Source organism: Kogia breviceps, chromosome 10 (genome assembly GCF_026419965.1).
Source record: "Kogia breviceps isolate mKogBre1 chromosome 10, mKogBre1 haplotype 1, whole genome shotgun sequence".
Taxonomy (NCBI): Eukaryota; Metazoa; Chordata; class Mammalia; order Artiodactyla; family Physeteridae; genus Kogia; species Kogia breviceps.
Genome location: NC_081319.1, coordinates 94216772 through 94239113, shown reverse-complemented (window position 1 = coordinate 94239113; position 22342 = coordinate 94216772). Strand labels below are relative to the sequence as shown.

The following is a 22342-nucleotide window of genomic DNA, read 5'->3' as shown; positions in this document are numbered from 1 at the left end:
GTGGGGGCAGGGCTGGCCAAGAAAAGACTGACTGTGAGGCACCAACAGAAGGTAGAACCTCAGTGCAGAGGGCGAGGGCTGCTCCAGCCATCCTCTCGGAGACGAGACGATTATAGCTCCTGAAAACAGCCGCTCTGCGTGCGTGCGTGCGTGCGTGCGTGCGTGTGTGTGTGTGTGTGTGTGTTGGAAATGAGAGAGAAGAGGCTTCTTTGCTTCCATTAAATGCCCTTGAAAGTGTTTCCATGGTAATGAGCAAGGATAACTGGAGAGGAGGAGGACAAATGAACACACGGTAAGCAGGCCAGCAGACCCCTGTGAGAGAGAGAAAGCTCATTTCTGATTAAGGACGATTGGAGCTCTGTATCAGTAGCTTGGTACAATAATGGCAAATCCACCGTGTGGGATATCTTAAGACTTACAGAGCAGTTGTTGAAATTTTTTGCACCTTCTGAGGTTGAACTGGAAACTGTAGATTTACGTCAATATTCTGCATAAATGAATCTCAAAGAGAAGATCTGGCCACCCGTCTACCATGGGCCACTTATCTAGGGAAAGACAACGACCCAGTAAATGCAGTTGACTGTACAGGGATCCTTCAGGTGATGACTTTGGTAGTTTAAACTGAGATTTATCATTACAAAGTGGACAGAACTGGGGAAAATCAATCAACATGGTGAATGGCATACAGTTAATACTCAAATGTTGGTAGACAAAACTTTATAGCACTTCGGGGAGGGGAGAGATAAATTAGGAGTTTGGGATTAGCAGATATAAACTACTATATATAAAATAGGTAAACAACAAGTTCTTGCTCTATAGCACAGGGAACTATATTCAATATCTTGTAATAACATATAATAGACAAGAATATAAAAAATAATATATCAGTATATGTATAACTGAATCACTGCTGTACACCAGGAACCAACACAACATTGTAAATCAACTGTACTTCAATTTTTAAAAACAGCAGTTCAGATTTTTTTTCTATCTCAGAGAACTAATTTCTGATCACAGTATATATTGTTTTACATTTTATAAAGCTGGTAAATTTGAATGGTTTTGGCAATTCTCTCCAACTTTAGACATTGTTAGTGAAGTCCCTGTGCGTTTAAGTAAAGCACAGTGAGATCTACTGTTCAGCTTTAATGTTCAGAATCCCATAAAGTAAAATTATAAGTGATTATAAAATTTATCACTGTCAGAAGCCAGATAGTACCTACCCAGAGAGAGGGAAAGTTGATGTCTTTTCAGCTGGGTCCATAAAATAAGTTGAAACAATGACAAAGTACAAGATGAGATTCTTCTCAACCATCCAGTCTATTCTCTTATGCTTACTGTGGATAACCAGGTTAAGTTTTTGATTTTCAACTTAATTTTCCCTTCTGGTTTCTCTCTGCCATGATTTCGTATGTCTTTATTTGTCATTGCCCGTTATTGACCCACTGCTTCCTTCCCAGATCTCAAATAATCTAGCTAATCCCATGTCCCTGCCATGAACCCAGCATTTTCTAGGAACCCATTTTGTCAAGTACAGTCATACAGGAGAGGGACACTAGAGCTTTGTATTTGTCCCACATACAGTCAGTCATTAGCCAACACGCGAATGAATGGAAAAGATGTATTTTCTCTGATTGGACTCTTATCTTCCTGTACTATCAATGAAATTCTCTTCCTATCAGAACAACTGTAATGAAAACTATAACTCTCATTCTGAGGAGCAGTTAATGTTAAGTTTGTTCGTTTCTATTGTCTTCTGACCCCTGTTGTTGCAGTAAGATTCAGGAGATGAGATATTGTAAGGATACAAACAATTTGAGTTACTGTGTATACATTTAGATTTCCATTGAACTTGACTTTTTATATCACATACATACCATTCTGAGACAAGTCAAACATTGAGAGCTTAGAGAAAATTGTGGCCCACGTATCACATCAGCAGAACTGTGTTCTTGTTCTGATGAATAAATTGTAGGTTTTAGAGTGAGGGCTTCCCCTGAGACTGCGCACAAAAACTAAAAATGATGACAGGTGGGGCTCACACTTGTGAACAGTGGAAAAGGCAAAAAACAGGAAGTGGGAACTGACAAAGAAGTGTCCATTGTTCATTGGGTCAGTGGCCCCAAAATCCTAAATAAGGCTTTGCATGATTCTTAGAGGTTTAAATATATTGATAAGCAACAGTGTAAATTGTTATCTGAATAGTTTTTTAAAAAATGACTTTGGAGAAGGCTCTTTAGATTGTGGTTTGCTGAATCCTTTGGCAGAAAAGACTACACTAAAAATGCCCAATTTGCAACTATTCTACCTTTATGAGAAAAATACAACAATTTGACATCAAGCTTCAGTGCTACCCCTGAGGTTCTATCTGAATAGTTCTGTGTCCCAGGCTCTAGACATCTGCACTTCCAGCTGTTTTTTTGGCAGATGTCAGTAAAGGGATATCATAGGGATGATCTGGGCCCCAATGCAATATTAAATTATGTTTCACATATATGGGTGCTTGTCATTACTTTGTATGCTTTTCTGTTATGTCTGAAATTGTTTTTCAAATATTATTACTGGGAAAAATGTGCAGATGAGTATAATGGGTTGTTGATAGATTTGTATTAAAAATTTAAGTAGGAGTTTATGCATGTTGGAAGCTTCTCTCATAATTATCAGGACAATGCAGTTCATTCTGGAAAGCAATTCATTCCTTTTACTCTTTAAGAATGATTTTTTTTGAGATTTATTTTTTTATTTATTTTTGGATGCGTTGGGTCTTCCTTGCTGAGCGTGGGCTTTCTCTAGCTGTGTTGAGTGGGGACTACTCTTCGTTGCTGTGCGTGGGCTTCTCATTGCAGTGGCTTCTCTTGTTGCGGAGCACGGGCTCTAGGCACACGGGCTTCAGTAGTTGTGGCTCGCGGGCTTCAGTAATTGTGGCTCATGGGCTTAGTTGCTCTGCGGCATGTGGGATCCTCCAGGACCAGGGATCGAACCCGTGTCCCCTGCATTGGCAGGCAGATTCTCAACGACTGTGCCACCAGCGAAGTCCCAAGAATGATTTTTTTAAATTGAAGTTTAGTTGATTTACGTTATATTATTTTCAGTCTACAATATAGTGATTAGATATTTTTATAGATTATATTACATTTAAAGTTATTATAAAATACTGGCTATATTCCCTGCACTGTACATTACATGCTTGTTTCTTATTTATTTTATACCTAATAGTTTCTACCTCTTAATTCCCTTCCCCATCTTTTCCTCCTCCTCCCTTTCTCCCCTCTGGTAACTAGTTTGCTCTCTGTATCTATGAGTCTGTTTCTGTTTTGTTATATTCATTCATTTTAAAATTTTTTAGATTCCATATATAAGTGAAAACAGGTAGTATTTGTCTTTCTCTGTCTGAATTATTTCTTTAAGCATAATACTCTCCAGATCCATCCATGTTGTTGCAAATGGCAGAATTTAATTCTTTAAGAATGATTTTTAAGGAATAAAAGCAAAAAAAGCCTTTGGGATTCTTGAGTGTATTTTTGTTTTGTTTTGTTTGTTTGTTTGGCCGCACCGTGCCGCATGCGGGATCTTAGTTCACTGACCAGGGATTGAACCCGTGACCCTTGCATTGGGAATGTGGGGTTTTAACCACTTGACTGCCGGGGAAGTCCCTTGAGTATACTTTTAAGAGAGTTTAACAATCATAAAATAAGACATATATGTGGAATGTAAAGCCTTAAGAACATACAAAAATATTTTCCAAGGGATTTGTCATAATGCAATACAATGGCAGCTACCATAGCATCACGTACATTCATGGAGCTCAGTTAGTTTTTTTTATTTAGATTGATTTCTGTGACAGTTTTGCAAATGTTTTAAATTTTCAAGTTGTCTTAAATGTACATGTGTTTCTGAAAGTATTATCGTGAGGATATTCTGAAACCTCCAGAATGTTTCTGGACAGTGGAAAATTGTTATATTAGAGGAACAGTGAAGGGAAATTAGTCTAGAGAAGTATCTACTATTGCACCAAAGCAAGTTAATGCAAATTAGCATTTCTGATTTTAAAAAAGTTTGCTTTTGACTTAAAATGATGAAAACAATTGCTTCATTTATTAGAATGTGCCCAAATGATATCTTTTTAGAAGCAAACACTGTTCCTGATTTGGATAACCTTTGCCTGAAAAAATGTTAACTATTCTTCTTCATCTGAATAATTTATTCTGATAATTTCTGAACATGTTTTCCTGAAGCTACTTCCCTAATGCTGAGAAAGTCAATATTTTTTGATATCTATAAATTTAATAGCACCTATATGAAATTTTTTCTACCATTGAAGGTACAAACTGGTTAGTATGTTTTAAAACTTTTCCCCTCATTACAAAAGAAATGCATATACATATTAGAAAATTTAAAATATATGGATAAGGCAATACAATTAAATAAAAACTTTGATGAGTATCTTTCCATATGTTTTCTGTGCTATATACTCATATGCACTCACATGGAATCAACTGGTAAAACTTTATACAAAAACAACTAAGCCAAAGTAATAGTGGTTGATATTTGGTAGTATGGTTGGCTAAGATGTACTGCTTGATATAAGCTTTCTTAGAATTTTTTAATGAAGGTGGGAGTCAAATATTAAAAAGTCCAATTTTTACTTTAATGCTATTAAGTTTGCCTGAGTTGCAACAGTAATGTCTTTGTAGTATTTGTATTTAAAACACCCTTTCTAAAAATGATAGTTTCAGAGAACTTGCCAATATACTGATGGGTTTTTATTTGTTTTTTGTGCTTGCTTGTTTTAACTGAACTGCTTAAATTCAGCTCTTACGATTATTCCTTATGGTCTTAACAGCCATTATTTTTAAAGTAATTATTATTTTTGAAGATATCTCTGATAATTACATCTACAAGAAAAAAATCACCAAGAAAAAAATCACCATTTAGCAGTGTTTTTCTCCATGTGGTGGAATTAAGGACGTTTATTGTTTACTTATGTTTTTCCATCTTTATTTTCCAATGTTTCACAAAGAGCATATAATCAGAAAAAGAAATTATTTTAAAAGAAATAATAGCAGATTGATCCATTTTCTACCTGATGTAGAAACTACACAAGAACCATGGATTCCAGAAATAACAAGCTTATTTCAGTTTACTCAGTGACACATCTTTGAGGTCAAACTCCCAGAATTTGTTCCATCCCTTACAAAACAGCATGAGTGGGAATTTGGTTTTCCTTTTTGGGTAAAGTTTCTACAGAGCTTGCTGATAAACTGAGATGAAGCTGATAATGGGTCTCAACTCTTCAACTTTAAAGCAGAAACTAGGGTCATAAAGACATGGAGTCCTGAAATACTCTCCAAAGTACAGTCCCATTAAACTAAGATAGTGCTTGGAAACACTTGCTGAAACTTGCAGTTTACACATGCATCTTCTCCAGTTTGGCCATTTTGACCTTCTGTTAAAGCCACAGAAACCTGGGGAAGGGCAAGGGAAATTTTTCAGCTAACCTTCACATGAGTCTTGAAAAATGATTTTCTTTCAGGGAAAAGTCTCTCGGAATAAAAGAAACCTGAGTGATAAGTTAAAAAAAATCTGGGTGAGACCTATGTAAAATTGGCCGATTTAAAATCATTCCAAAGCACACTAGCTTTTAGCTATGTCTGAAAAGCTACCACCAATGCATACCATTGAAAAAAACCCAGGATGCCTCTGAAATTTATCTCCCATCAGTGGAGAGCCCTTTTGTAGCGTTAATTGACATCAGTGCCATTCAGCCTGTATTTATTGAGTATGCTTAATACATGCTTAATACTTAAACAGGTGGAAGTTCCTCTAACAGCCCCCCACCGCCCCGCAATTCGCTTTTCCTCTGATATCCCACACGGTCAGCCTTGATGGAAATCATACCATAACTCGAATGTTCTCTCTGTGTTTTTGATTGCAGCTGTGAAAGTTCAGGATGAGCTGGAGAATGTAAGCCTCCTTTAAAGTACACGAGAAATCTATTGGCACAGAATAAAAGCTGTACTGCTTATTCAAGTTGTGCACATAGCCCTTGTACTTAGTCCTCTCAGCATTACTTTCTTTTTTTTTTTTTAATGAGGACAATTCTTAACGCAATTGCCAAACTAAGGCAGCAGGAAACTTTCTCAGTCTATTTGGTGCTTTCATCAGATAACCAATATAAAATATCTTCCAGAATACTCTGTCTCCTCAGACTTTAGAGTTTGTTCTTGGGAAGTTAGAGATAAACAAAGATGGCCTTAATAAATCTATCTAACATTGTAAATATACAGTTTCTGTTTCTTTTTCCCCTTGGGGCAATAGGCCAGATATCACTAACAATTCAGATATTCTGGCCTTTCTCAAAAATGTCATTACATCAAGAATATCATGGCTTAAAAAGAAACGAAATTGAGTTATTTGTAGTGAGGTGGATGGACCTAGAGTCTCTGGTACAGAATGAAGTAAGTCAGAAAGAGAAAAACAAATACCATATGCTAACCATATATATGAAATCTAAAAAAAAAAAAAAAATGGTTCTGATCAACCTGGGGCGGGGCAGGACAGGAATAAAGACACAGATGTAGAGAATGTACTTGAAGACATGGGGGTGAAGGGGAAGCTGGGACAAAGTGAGAGAGTAGCATGGACATATACACACTACCAAATGTAAAATAGATAGCTAGTAGCATAGCACAGGGAGATCAGCTAGGTGCTTTGTGACCACCTAGAGGGGTGGGATAGGGAGGGAGGGAGGGAGACGCAAGAGGGAGGGGATATGGGGATACATGAATACTTATAGCTGATTCACTTTGTTATACAACAGAAACTGACACAACATTGTAAAGCAATTATACTCCAATAAAGATGTAAAAAAAAAAAGAAAAGAATATCATGGCTGAGCAAATCACTGGAGAAAATTAGGATGCTTTTTACTAGTGTTGCCATAATTAAAAATCAGCTGCCTTCTGGGAAAACCTATATAATGCACCTTTGATTGGGTGTTGAATTTGGACTAAAAAGAATCCCTTGAAGAGGGAAGTGTTTCCCTTCTAAAGAGTGAAATTCCAGGGAGGGCATTTAAACCTGACTTTAGCAGTCCTTCACCAAGAAACATGGAAGAGCTATGTTTGGGGCAGGGACTGTTTAGAGGGGTTTTGTTTCTTTGTTGAGAGTTTGGGGATATTTGCTTTTCCTGTACTGTCATTACACCCTTATATAGTTTGCCAATGTTGCCAGCACTAAGTACCACAGGCTGGGTGGCTTAAACAACAGAAATGTATATTCTCACAATTCTGGAGGTTGGTAGTCCGAGATCACGGTGTCAGGAGGGTTGGTTGCTTCTGAAGCCTCTCTCCTTGGCTTGTAGACGGCTGTCTTCACCCTATGTCCTCACACGGTCTCCCCTGTGAGTGTATGCATCCTCACCTCTTCTTTTTTTTTTTCCAACCAAAGTTTCTTTTTTTTTTTTTTTAAACTTCTTTATTGGAGTATAACTGTTTTACAATAGTGTGTTAGTTTCTCCTTTACAACAAAGTGAATCAGTTATACATATACATATGTTCCCATATCTCTTCCCTCTTGCGTCACCCTCCCTCCCACCCTCCCTATCCCACCCCTCTAGGTGGTCACAAAGCACAGAGGTGAACTCCCTGTGCTGTGCTGCAGCTTCCCACTAGCTGTCTAGTTTACATTTGGTAGTGTGTATATGTCCCTGCCACTCTCCCACATCGTCACAGCTTCTTATAAGGACACCTGTCATATTGGTTTAAGGTCCACCCTCATGACGTCATTTTAACCGAAGCACCTCTTTAAAGACCCTGCCTCCAAATACACTCACATTCTGAGGTCCTGGGGGTTAGGGCTTCAATATTTGAATTTGGGAAGGACACATTCAGCCCATAACAACCCTGATTCAGGGTCTTCCTGTCACACCTATGAGACCTTTCCTTTGTAATGGCCAGAAGGGAAAGTGAGGTGGGAAGGTATTCATGAATTTTCCGCAAGACCTGGCTAGCTTCTGCAGCAACCTGTTTTTGTTTTTCACCACATTCAGTATGGAAGAATTTTAAAAGTCCACTAACTTTGAAGGCATTATGCTAAGTGAAGTAAGTCAGAGAAAGACAAATACTGTATGATCTCACTTATATGTGGAATCTAGACAAACAAAACCCCACCCAACTCAGAAAAAGAGAGATTTGTGGTTACCAGAACTGGGGGCTGGGGGAAGGGGGCATCAGAGGAAGCTGGTCATAAGGTATAAACTTTCAGTTACAGATAAGTACTTAGGTACTGTACAGCATAACAACTATAGCTAACACTGCTATATGATATGTAGGAAGGTTGTTAAAAGAGTAGATCCTAAGAGTTCTCATCACAGGGGAAAACTCTTTTTCCTTTTTGTTGTATCTCTATCAGATGATGGATGTTAATTAACTAAACCTACTGTAGTAATCGTTTCACAGTATATGTAAATCAAACCATCATGCTGGTTTGATTTGCATATATTTACACCTTAAACTTATACAGTGATGTATGTCAATTATTTCTCAATAAAACAGGAAAAAAAGTCCACTGAGAACTTTAAGAACGCTTTGCTTTCTTTCCCTGTATTTCTTTTTGTTTCTCCCAAACAAAAACATGCCTTCTCCATCTGCAGATCTCAGTTAGAAAATGTTTTTCCTGATTTTGCATGTCAGTGATAGGAAAGTGAATGTCAGTGAATCTTGTCAATCAGAGATATTTAAACTGGCAGATATCTTTGAGATCTCCTACTGTTTGTCAAGCACTCACAATGTACCTGACTCCTTACCAAGCACAGACATGTTCTCTCATTTACTCCTTCTAACAGCCATGTGAAGTGAGTGCCATTATCAACAGTATTTTGGAGATGTGATCATGGAATCATAGACAAGTTTGGCCATTTGTTTAAAGTTCTAGAGCTTAGTACACTGACTTGCAAGGACTTGAACCCAAGCAGTCTCATCCAGGCCTGAGCCTTTACTCTCCCTTGCTGGGGAACTAAGATCCCACATGCCACACAGTGTGGCCAAAAAAAAAAAAAAATACCCAACCTTATACATGTAAATGCCCTCTGATAGTTTCTATTCTATTTCAGTTACTTTTTTAAAATACTGATTGTGACCCACTTAGCTGAGTCTGTCAAAAACCTGAACTAGGGCTTCCCTGGTGGCGCAGTGGTTGAGAATCCGCCTGCCGATGCAGGGGACACCGGTTCGTGCCCTGGTCCGGGAAGATCCCACATGCCGCGGAGCGGCTGGGCCCGTGAGCCATGGCCGCTGGGCCTGCGCGTCCGGAGCCTGTGCTCCGCAACGGGAGAAGCCACAACAGTGAGAGGCCCGCGTACCCCCACACCGCGAAAAAAAAAACAAAAAACAAAAAACCTGAACTAGATGACCTTATTTAGACTCCCATAACCCTAAAATCCTGTTAGCTTACGTGGATGTTTATTTGGAGCCTCTCTTATCTTAAATACACAGACTGTTTGTTTGTGGCAAGTGAATATTACGTATTACAGAGAACATCTTCTTTACCCCCAGTCTGAGCTAACTGAGTAATAGTAATAATAATAATCACTTTCGTTTATTGTGTCCATCCCATGTGCCAGAGGTTTAAGATGTCACTTCTCCTGTAGCCTATAAGCTATAAGTATTATTATCTCTGATTTATAGATGAGGAGACCAAGGCTTTGGTTAAGTAGTTTGCTCAAGGCCTCATAAAGTGTCAGAGCAAAGATTTGAACCAAGGTCATTATAATGCCAAAGCCTTTATACATTTCTTTTAGGGGAGGGCATATACAGGGTCAAGAAGGAGAAGTGAGGGCTGGAAGCTACTGCAGCTGAACATTATTTCTTCCCTAATGGTTTGCTGTCCTTGGCAGAAACAACTGTCCTAAAGGATGTTAAACTACCATTGTAGCAGTGATTAAAATCTGCACCCGGGAGCTTTTCCAATTCCCCCCGAAACCCAGGCCAACCCCAGACCAGTTAAATCAGAGTCTCTGGGGGTGGGGCCCAGGCCTGGTTTGTTTGTGTTTTATTTTGTTTTTATTTTTAATTTATTTATTGCTGCGTTGGGTCTTCGTTGCTGTACGCGGGCTTTCTTTAATTGCGTCGAGTGAGGGCTACTCTTTGTTGCAGTCTGTGGTCCTCTCATTGCGGTGGCTTCTCTTGTTGCAGAGCATGGGCTCTAGGCACGTGGGCTTCAGTAGTTGTGGCTCACGGGCTCTAGAATGCAGGCTCAGTAGTTGTGGCACACGGGCTTAGCTGCTCTGCGGCATGTGGGATCTTCCCAGACCAGGGCTTGAGCCCGTGTCCCCTGCATTGGCAGGCGGATTCTTAACCACTGTGCCATCAGGGAAGCCCCCCAGCCCTGTTTTTGAAAGCTCCCAGGTGATTTCAATGTGTAGCCCAAGTTGAGAACCTTGAAGTTCAGTTAAGAACCTCTGAAGTCTTAGTTAAAGAAATTAAGGAGCTTTAAGGGGCTTTTCTATTTTAAAAGACTATGTAAAATACTGCCAAAACCTCTTCAACTGCTTTTACAAAGCTGAAGTACAAACTGTTGCTATTTCTTTGGAGAGAAAAAGAAAATCAGATAACCTTGTATCTGCTCTTCCAAACCAAAGAAAGTCAAGAATGCTATGGGGAGATGCTACAAGCACCAATCTCTGTGATACTTCATAACTCAGCTGACATAATTTTAGAAGTGTTTTTACGTGACTAGAAAAGTCAGTTGCTGAATCAATTAATCAGAAGTGAGAGAGGTGGGACTTCCCTGGTGGCACAGTGGTTAAGAATCCGCCTGCCAACGCAGGGGACATGGGTTCAAGCCCTGGTCCGGGAAGATCCCACAAGCCACGGAGCAACTAAGACCATGCGCCACAACTACTGAGCCTGTGCTACTGAGCCCGTGTGCCACAGCTACTGAAGCCCATACACCTAGAGCCCGTGCTTTGCAACAAGAAAAGCCACCACAATGAGAAGCCCACGCACCACAACAAAGAGTAGCCCCCGCTCACCACAACTAGAAAAAGCCCGCGCACAGCAACTAAGACCCAACACAGCCATAAATAAATAAATAAATAAATAAATAAATAAACAAACAAACATTTTTAAAAAATAAAGAAGTGAGAGGGGTGAGTAGCCATCAGCCAGGTTGTCTGAGGATGATGCTGAAAACCAAACCAGACTAAGGTAACTGTAAATATTATAAGCCGTTACATTTTCTTACAAAGAGCCTCAGTGAAAGATTTCCACTTTTTCACATGGATTAGTAATTAAGGTAAAAACCAAGAACCCTTCCTCACATCATTTTCCCACAGGAATAGGATGATATCCTTTTACTAACTTCTACCTATCCCGATTTTAGACATGTGTTATTATAGGCTGTGATCTATGCATTCTATTAGAAAATATAACTTGATCTATACTCGGTTTCACTGTGTTCCATGCAGCGGTCTCCAAAACAGGGACTGTATCGTACTGCTGCATTTTTTCCATGTCTCAGGAGACAGCATTAATAATGTAAGAAATCTGCACAATTTTTCATACTTCAGAAAATGAAAATACAGTATGACCGTAAGAAAAAAGTCTGCTGGATTCTGAATGCCCCTGACAAATGACAAGTGCTGAGTAGTCCTGCTTAGGCCAGCATGGGTGGAGGTGCTGTGCTTCTGTTCTGTCCTCAGTAACAGTGCTCATTGTTTGCTTCCAGAACGACGTGGCTGCACTTCTGAAACCAATATCAGAAAAGATTCAGGAGATCCAAACTTTCAGAGAGAGAAACCGGGGGAGTAAAATGTTTAATCATCTCTCAGCCGTCAGCGAAAGCATCCCTGCCCTTGGGTGGATAGCTGTGGTGAGTCTGGCTGGAATGTTGCCCTGCACCTTGTCAGGTTTGTGGAGTGTTTGGGAGAACTCATGGCTGCCTTCAGGCTCCTTCATCCTCCACCTGTTACACGAAAGGAAGATTCCTTTCAGGCTGAATACGTCAGCTCTTTCTTACCCTTTTGAAGTTCAGGGCTTGTGTTCTGAGATGTGGAAAGTGCTTCACTGATTTTATAGAGCAACTCTTGCCTCCAACTTTCAAGTCAACATCTGCATTGCTTCTCTTCTTCTTTAAGGCATTTTCTTATCCTGTTTTTTTTTTCTTTCTATGCTTGGGTGATGGTCCTGTTCTCTCAGTCCCCCAAACCTGGTCCTTATGTCAAGGAGATGAATGATGCTGCCACCTTTTACACAAACAGGGTCTTAAAGGACTACAAACACAGGTACGTACCTTCTTTTATTGATCAAATTTTCAATTGATTGTTTGTTAGACATTTGTCCCCGAGCTTAATGTAGTTCATTACTGATTCCTTTCAAAGTCTAGTTTACTACAAACATTAAGGAAAAATCCCATCTTTGCAGGTAAAGCAAAGTGGAAAGTGAAATCAATGATCCAGATAATATGTGTGTTTTAGAAAGTCTGCCTCAGTTCTCTGGTAATGAATAAACTCTCCCCATGTGAATGCATGTCACTCTGTTACGTATCCCCACAATAATGAGAGAGATCTTTGATGGTTTGTGATGGACCAGCCCTAAATGGACAAACCTTTTACATTGATCAAAATAGAATTGATGAGAGTTCCCTGGTGGCACAGTGGTTAGGAGTCCACCTGCCAGTACAGGGGACATGGGTTCGATCCCTGGTCTGGGAAGATCCCACATGCCATGGATTAACTAAGCCCGTGCATCACAACTACTGAAGCCCACGTGCCCTAGAGCCCGTGCTCTGCAACAAGAGAAGCCACTGTAATGAGAAGCCCATGCACAGCAAAGAGGAGTAGCCCCTGCTCTCTGCAACTAGAGAAAGCCCACACTCAGCAACAAAGACCCAACGCAGCCAAAAATAAATAAAATATTTAAAAAAAATAGAATTGGTGAGTGAAGAGAGAGAATAAACGGGGCTTAGGAAATGAAGTAAAAATGAGGAATAGAGATGAGATGAGACAATAAACCAGGCCAATGAGAGGGAAACCAGAGATTACGTTAAGATGAAATACAGTTGGGTGGACAGAGAGATGTCTGTAAGAACAGCCGCCATTCAAAGTGCTGCTGAAAGTACAGATGAGACTGAACCAACAGGTTTTGCCTGGAGCGCCAGCTTAAAAGGACATTGCATTCTCCAGCACAAATAATAGATCCTAGAGAGCTGAAAACTGGGGCTAGAATTGGAAATGGGACTAAATGGGGAGAGGCCAGAGCTGAATAGACAGGAAGGTATCTGAACTGCTGAAGGGGTCATGAGGGATCATGAGATCCCTCACCTCTGATGATGTCATGGCCTGCCTTGTCAACAGCTGGCAAGATGTGATGTGGCTGATGCTTCATCATGCAGGAAAGGAATGAGGTGAAAATAAGAGCAACAAAGTTCCACCCCCTGGGCACTGAGCTCAGAGTGAATCCCCCTCTGAGCCCTTAGGTGACGGGAGTAGAAATGATCATCAGTCAGCAAATGCAGGGGTTCCTGCATTTCACTCACAGACCCAGACTGTCCAGATGAAAGGAAACTTGAGGACGTGAATAGTCTGGTTAGTTGCTTCAATTCACTTCTTTCTATTACTAACATAGATCTAAAAATATGAGCCAGAAGAACAGGTTTTAAGTAGGAAAAGAAGAAAACAACATTATAAGACAAATTTTGTATGGAATATAGAAAAATTGCACAGAATGTGTAAATAAATACCTCCTGTAGTCCCAGGTCATTGACCAATATTACATATTCAAAACTTGCATAACTATTTCTTTTATAGGTTATTTTTGGTTTTAATAAACATTGAGTAGATATAGAAGAATATTTATAAATATATGTAAGATATAAAAATTACAATACAAAAAACACCCATACATCCACCAATCATTTTAAGAAACATGTACCAATACTTTCTTTTTTTACTAAAAAATAACAGTCACACTCAGCAATCCCACTCCTAGGTGTATTTACAAAAGAAATGAAAACATGTCCACACAAAAGCTTGTACATGAATGTTCATAGCAGCATTATTTATAGTAGCCAAAATGTGCTACTGATGAATAGACAAATGAAGTGTATTTGTCCATCAACTGATGAATAGACAAATAAACTGTATATCCATACAATGGTATATTATTCAGTCATTTTTTAAAAAGAAATATACAAGTAGCAGTGTGGATGAGCCTTGAAAACATTATGCTGAGTGAAAGAAGTCAGACACAAAAAAACACATATTGTATGATTCTGTTTATATGAAATTCCAGAATAGGCAAATCCATAGAGACAGAAAGTAGGTTAGCAGTTGTCTAGGGCTGGGGAGGTTGGGTGGAAATGTGGAGTAACAGCTAATGGGTGTAGGATTTCTTTTGGGGGTGATGAAAATGTTCTAAAACCACTGTGTTAATGACTGTACAATTTGAACTAAACTATTGAATTGTACACCTTAAATGGATGAATTGCCTGGGATGTGAATTATATCCCTATAGAGCAATTATTCTAAACAAAATAAGATAAAAACCAGCCACAGTGTTCCCCTCCCTCATAGAGTTTAGTCATTCTATGTTAGCAAAACAGGTCTTAGAGCTTTTAGGAAGCGCAGCTCTCGAGACAGACTTTCGCCCACCTCTTTTCCTCCTGAGGTCTCTCCCACCCTAAGGAAACTTCGGTTAAATTACTGATACTCAGTAACAGACTCCCTGCAACCAGAGAACTGTGTTTGAGGCAGTTGTGCCCAATGATATAACTCCAAATGTTACCACTTTGTGTTGGAGACTACAGAACTGTGCAGTATGAATGAGAAGAGGCAAAATGGGCACAGAGGGAACCTACCTCAACATAATAAAGGCCATATACGACACACCCACAGCAAACATCATACTCAGTGGTGAAAAACTGAAAGCATTTCCACTAAGATCAGGAACAAGACAAGCATGTCCACTCTTGCCACTTTTATTCAGCATAGTTTTGGAAGTCTTAGCCACGGCAGTCAGAGAAGAAAAAGAAATAAAAGGAATACAAACTGGAAAAGAAGAAGTAAAACTGTCACTGTTGGCAGATGACATGATACTATACATAGAAAATCCTAAAGATGCCACCAGAAAACTACTAGAGTTAATCAATGAATTTGTTAAAGTTACAAGATACAAAATTAATGCACAGAAATCTCTGGCATTCCTATACACTAACAACAAAAAATCAGAAAGACAAATTAAGGAAACAATCCCATTTGCCATCACAACAAAAAGAATAAAATACCTAGGAATAAATCTACCTAAGGAGGCGAAAGACTTGTACTGAGAAAACTACAAAACACTGATGAAAGAAATCAAAGATGACATAAACAGATGGAGAAATATACCATGTTCTTGGATTGGAAGAATCAATATTGTGAAAATGACTATACTACCCAAAGCAATCTGCAGACTCAATGCAATCCCTATCAAACTACCAATGGCATTCGTCACAGAATTAGAACAAAAAATGTTACAATTTGTATGGAAACACAAAAGACCCCAAATAGCCAAAGCAATCTTGAGAAAGAAAAATGGAGCTGGAGGAATCAGGCTCCCTGACTTCAAATTATACTGCAAAGCTACAGTAATCAGGACAGTATGGTACTGGCACAAAAACAGAAATGTAAATCAATGGTACAGGATAGAAAGCCCAGAGATAAACCCACACACCTATGGTCACCTAATTTATGACAAAGGAGGCAAGAACATACAGTGGGGAAAAGACAGCCTCTTCAATAAGTGGTGCTGGGAAAACTCAACAGCTACATGTAAAAGAATGAAATTAGAACACTCCCTAACACCATACACAAAAATAAACTCCAAATGGATTAAAGACCTAAATGTAAGACCAGACACTATAAAACTCTTAGGAGAGAACATAGGAAAAACACTCTTTGACATAAACCACAGCAAGATCTTTTTTGACCCACCTCCTAGAGTAATGAAAATAAAAACAAAAATAAACAAATGGGACCTAATGAAACTATTTACACTATTTACTATTTATTTGCACTATTTACAATAGCCAGGACATGGAACCAACCTAAATGTCCATGGACAGATGCATGGATAAAGAAGATATGGCACATATATACAATGGAATATTACACAGCCATAAAAAGAAATTAAATGGAGTTATTTGTAGTGAGATGGATGGACCTAGAGTCTGTCATACAGAGTGAAGTAAGTCAGAAAGAGAAAAACAAACACTATGCTGGCATGTATATATGGAATCAAAAATAAAATAAAAATAAAAAATGGTACTGATGAACCTAGTGGCAGGGCAGGAATAAAAACACAGTCATAGAGAATGGACTTGAGGACACGGCGGGGGAGGGGGAAGCTGGGGCAAAGTGAGAGTAGCATTGACATATATACACTACCAAATGTAAAATAGTTAGCTAGTGGGAAGCAGAAGCATAGCACAGGGAGACCAGCTCGGTGCTTTGCGATGACCTAGAGAGGTGGGTTAGGGAGGGTGTGAGGGAGATGCAAGAGGGAGGGGATATGGGGATATATGTATGCACATGGCTGATTCACTTTGTTGTACAACAGAAACTAACAGAATTGTGAAGCAATTATACTCCAATAAAGATTTATTTAAAAATTTTTAAAAAGAAAAAAGAAATGCAAGACAGTCTGCTCTGCTCACATAAAAATAGCAGTTCAGGAAAGAACAAGCTTAAGTTGCAAAAATATGTCAGCCTGAACAGCCCATGACGACTTTGACATCATAAAAGACCTCTTTACCTAGTCTTTTCTCGGAATATACAGAGGTGCCTATTCAAGACACCCAAGTCTCTGCCTTTTTGCATATCACCCTTGGAGGCCATTTTTGTTTTTATCTCAGTTCATCAGCTTCTATCCTCCTCCCAGTCCCTACTTGAGTGTATCTTGGGCCCATGGGTCTGAGTGATTCTCCGCAGGTGGTAGTATAGCCAAGAGGGTTAGGGGTTCCACTTTTTTGTACATATACAAAGAGAGTATAGTATTTGCTCCTCAATGGCAGCTATTAAGTAGAAAATGTACTTCTGACAGTATCAAGGACAATTCATTTAAACTTAATGGACTACCTGAAGAGTGTGTAATATGCTGGGGAAATGCAGGCACGGGTGTGGATTTATTCACCTCACTTCCACAAGTAGCCAGACCAGTCCCAAGCTACCGGTGAGCTTCCAGGATCTATAACCCAAAGCAAGCACAATACTCCACAACCACTCACTCAATACCCATTTATGGGTGCACCCAAGCCGGCTGTGTCTTCCTTCTTTCTGTGTGAGCTCAGTGAGGGCTGTGGGGTGTTGCAGACTTATTGATGAGGCATCGCCGGTGAAGCAGGCTCATTGCTGCCTACCTGACAGGCCCGTGGGTGGAGGAGGTGAAAGGCAGGCTTCCTTGTGGTTTACACAGAAGGGCTGTGGCCAGTGGACTGTGCATCTGTGCAACCTTTTCGACTGGCTTGACTGGTTGCTTGGCTCTTTTTCAATAAATGAATAGAGCAGGTTAATTATTCTGACTTTCTAGAGGTAAGATCTCTCTGAGTCATAATCATTAAAAGTCACATGTCTGTCCCAAAGCTTCTTACAGGAGAAGCAGAAATGAGGCTGGGTTTGCAGCTCTGGAGGTATAGTTGAGTCCTTCTCAATTTGTTGTCTCTTAGAAACTGACTTCAGGATATTGTTACGCCTTATTACAAGCTTTGCTAGAACTTGCTTCAAGTTAAAATCATACTGTAATAGTTAAAAGAAAAATGAATTTGCCTATGCAGGTTTGGACTTCATCCTTTGTTAAATTTTTTAATAGAAGTGTACTGAACGTGCAGCCTGCTTTTTCTAGAATGCCTACAGACGTGTGTTATACATAAATCTGTACATATGTACATGTATGTATTAAATGACCATATATATAAATATATGGGTTTGGGTTTTGATTGTAAAAGTGAGAAAGTGACAATGAAATATTTCATAGACTTGATCATTATAGTCAGTAAATCTAAAGATGTAGAACAAAATCACACTCATGTTTTTCCTCTCTGAGGGGCAGATAATTATGACTTCAGTTCCCCATTTCCCTTTTCTTAAATGGCATGACTTAATACAATGGGATTCTAAACATGCTCGTGGTACTTAGAGCTTTTCAAGGAAAACAAAATATGTCCAGAGACAAGTCATTACTGACAAGAGCTTGAATAATAGAGATTTCCTTCCATGATTGTCTTCAGATTAATGGCCCAGGTTTGTGATTAAATTTTTGTTAACTGAGATTTCATCATTTTCTCATTTACCACCACTTTATGCAAAGTAGGAAACAATGTGTGTGAGTGGAAATAATCCAAAGGAAATGCAACTATTTTTGCCTATAAATTGACTATTTCTAACAGTTCTGCCAATCCTGTGTATTAATCCAGCTTTAAAAGTTGGATTAACATTTTACCACTTCTTGGTTCAGTAAAATTGGAGTAAAATACCAATCATGCCCTGCCTCGCTTGCATTTGTCATTATGAGTATCAAATTGAAGTAATTTAAGTGACTGTCCCTTTAGAAGTATTGAGTGTTACCCATTTGTAGGAAGTCATTTTTCTTACTATAGCAACTTTCCTTATCAGCCCCAAATTCTCCAATTTGGTTACACTTTCAACCGAATAATTCCATAAATTATTAGAAAACGAACCAAAGGCCGTTTTTTCTTTTCTGTACCATTCTCCTGCCTGAAAGTTTGCATCAGAAGCAGTGCAGAGAGGAATGGTCTCCCCTCCGTGTTCGTCTCTCCGCGAGAGATGACACGAGGATGGACTAAGTTTGGTGGATGCTCTCGCTGTGGGCCTCTCTGCTCCGCACTGGAGCTCAGGGCACTCGGCTCCTCTCAGGGGAGACCAGGACCACCATCCTTTCAAGGTTCTTTTTGGAATCAGTCCACACTGACTGGTCTAGAAAGACAGTTGTTTCAGGGTCGTCTGGAGCCTTAGTTACTGGATTGCCGTGTGCTCCCCAACGTCTTTAAAGAGATCCTAAATCCACTCTCTTCCGCTCTCTTTTCTGACACAGTGATTTACGCCACGTGGATTGGGTAAAGTCGTATTTGAACATATGGAGTGAGCTTCAAGCATACATCAAGGAACACCACGCTACAGGCCTTACTTGGAGCAAAACAGTAAGTACCCATCCCTCTTCCACCTGAGTAACAAAAGGTCATAAAACTGTTCATTCTTGGTAGCCTGGTAGTTTTAGAATTTACCTCAAGGAAAGCATAAGATAAAATATACATGCAGAAGCTACTTATGAAAATGCCATTGTCGTAGGAAAGTCTGGAAACTGCCTATATGACACAGAAAAAGAAAATGGTTGAGTTGTCAGAAGAACCCAGTAAAATACTCTGGGGTCATTACAATACCACATATCGTGGTTACATGGGAGATGATTTATCAGTCAATGTTAAGTGATAAAGTAGAATGCAAAAGTTACGAGCACCAAGATGGCGTATGTGTTAAGAAACTGTGTGAGTAAAATTGAAGGAAACAAGAAGATTTGAAAACAGCTATAATTTTAAGAAGGTAGAATTATGAGTAGAATGTTTTTAAAATGTTTTAAATTTCCCTTTTGGCATTTTAAAGTTTACTAAGTAATATGTTTCAATACTTCGGTAATCCTAGTGCTTTGAATGGTATCCTAGTCCTAGGATAAAATCCCACCTGTGTCTGTTCCGACTTGAATTCCCGCATGAGAGTCTAATCTGACTTTTGCCCTCTTCTTCACCTTGTCTCTCCTGTCTTCCCCATCTCACTGGTCCAGCACTACCAAACTACTTGTGGAATTCTGAACACATGCAGTGCTTAGACTGAACCAGATCAAAATGTCATTGTTGCAAAATTTGCAAGTCTCATATTGTTTAACCTTTATTGTGATGTCCTGAACATATATCATGCTGTATGACCTGAGTTCCCTGGGGAACCCTCTTCCCCAAGACTCAGTTCCAACATCATCTCTTTAAGAAACTTCCACTGAGGGCAGTTCCCTGATGGTCCACTGATTGGGACTTGGTGCTTTCACTGCCGTGGGCTTGGGTTCAATCCCTGGTCAGGGAACTAAGATCCTGCAGGCTATGCAGGGTGGCCCCCCCAAAAAAGAAACTTCCATTGATCTCTGTTGGTGCCCCGTCTGGTTTGATGGCTCTCCTCTATGCCTCCTTCCTATCTTCAGTATACCTCAGTCATATCCCTTTACATATAGAACTGTAATTTTGTGTGTGTCTTTGGAGCTCTCCCACTGGATTGGAAACTCATCTGTCTCCAGCCCCTCGCATAGTGCCTGGCATGGAGTAAGTACTCGGTAAATAGTTTGAACTAAATTGTGAATTAGGGTACTTTTAGGATCATCCCTGCTCTTTAAAATCTCTGCACTTGCTATAAAAAGGCTTCCCGTGGCTTCCCTGGTGGCGCAGTGGTTGAGGATCTGCCTGCCGATGCAGGGAACACGGGTTCGTGCCCCGGTCTGGGAGGATCCCACATGCCGCGGAGCGGCTGGGCCCGTGGGCCATGGCCGCTGAGCCTGCGTGTCCGGAGCCTGTGCTCCGCAATGGGAGAGGCCACAACAGTGAGAGGCCCGCATATCACAAAAAAAAAAAAAAAAAAAAAAAAAAAAAAAAGGCTTCCCGTGGAAACTTCAGTCCATTAGAAATGAATGTTACCTCTCAGTTGTCACAGTGGATGGTGTGACAAGCTCTTGTCAGGATGGTGTAACCAGAGTAAATGTTGAGAAGATGAAGTGGCATATTTGTGAACTCAGTTTAAAGGTAGAACCCTCACTCTCCCCACAGTCATAACCAGCAACTAACCTTCACACAGAACATTGCTTTCAGCAGCACAGGCTCAATACCAAGGCAGAGTTTGTGATTTTTCAAAGCAGTGTAGGACTTCTACACTTGTTCCCCAACACTTGTGGTACAAATGTTAACACTGACCTCTAAAGACTGATGCTTCTTTTTATTTTCTACTTTGCCTGTTTTCTCCATAAGAAATGCAAGATACAGTAAGTTGATTATTTTTCTTCTGCCCACAACATTATGATTCTGTAAAGAGAGTTCATAAACATTTGAAGGGTTTTAATATGGAAGGGTATGTGTGGAGGTAAGTGGGTCTTTGTGTAGACTAATTGGAATTATTTTTCATACATTTCAAATGAGATGCTGTTTTGTTATAGATCAATTTGTCATAAAGGGGAATCGTCACATGTTTGCCATGGAGATAGGACATCATGAGAAAATAGAAAACTAAACATCAAGAGTCCTTGGATGTCTTATTATTTCATGGTAGATAAATGGAAGGGGAATGAGAATCCATTTGTGGAAAATAATCATGTCAACAGACACTGGCCTGTTAAGTCTCCAGTAGTGCCCATGGAAAATGAATAGAAAATTACTTTTTAAATGGTTTGAATACCTTTAATGCAATGTACAAAGCTGAGTAATTATGTTTTGAATATAAAAAAGAAGGATCGATTATTACAGATAAATAAATGTAGTTGTTTTCCTTTGTTCTAGAGTGAACACCTATCTTTTCATAATGTTCGTTAGAAATACATGCTTTGTAACAAGTTTGAAACTTTTAAAGGCAACCCAAAGTAAGAAATATATTTTACACACACACACACACACACACACACACACACACACACACCCTTCTCACAATACTAAAACAAGTTTCACAAAACAATACTTTCTTTCACCACACGGAATGCATTCAGATATCTTCTTTTGTGTTTTACTTCATTTTTTAATAAAATCCTGGCTGAGACCCACTAAATTGATTCCATGATCCACTAATGGGTCACGTCCCACATTTTGAAAAACATAAATGTTATATTAATATAAATATTTATTTATTTATATAAAATATAATCCTTACAGCATACATTAGGAGGTATGGATTGCCATGATAATAATAACAGCTATTATTTATTGAGCACATGTTATGATATGGGCAAGTTCTATTTAAAATGGTAATTGTTATAAAGCAGAGCATCTACTTCACTTCTTTCATGGAAAAGTAGAATGATAACGTTTTGGCCAGATATTAAAAGTGAGGAATGATTATGTAAGAAAATGTTGGTTCAGTGATAACATCATATATACAAAATCTTTTGACAAACTTTAAGATACACACATAGAAATATATTTCCTAATATTTTAATCATCTTCTTCTAAAGCTTGGGGTTAAAAAGAACTATTACAAAGTATATTATAAAAATTAGTTTTTCATTTTAAATCTAAATTAGTAAAAACTATATGAAAGATTCCAAAACATAAT

At 39.2% G+C, this 22342-nt stretch overlaps 1 protein-coding gene across 3 annotated transcripts in view; it reads left to right on the top strand.

Moving 5' to 3' along the window:
• Positions 1-22342, top strand: part of CAP2 (cyclase associated actin cytoskeleton regulatory protein 2) — a 136417-nt gene that overhangs the window by 86657 nt on the left and 27418 nt on the right. For all 3 annotated transcript variants that reach the window (XM_059075224.2, XM_067006728.1, XM_059075222.2), the window contains exons 5-7: positions 11728-11871; positions 12198-12283; positions 19086-19191. In XM_059075224.2, the coding sequence (XP_058931207.1) occupies positions 11728-11871; positions 12198-12283; positions 19086-19191 (336 nt within the window). The remainder of the gene's footprint in view (positions 1-11727; positions 11872-12197; positions 12284-19085; positions 19192-22342) is intronic.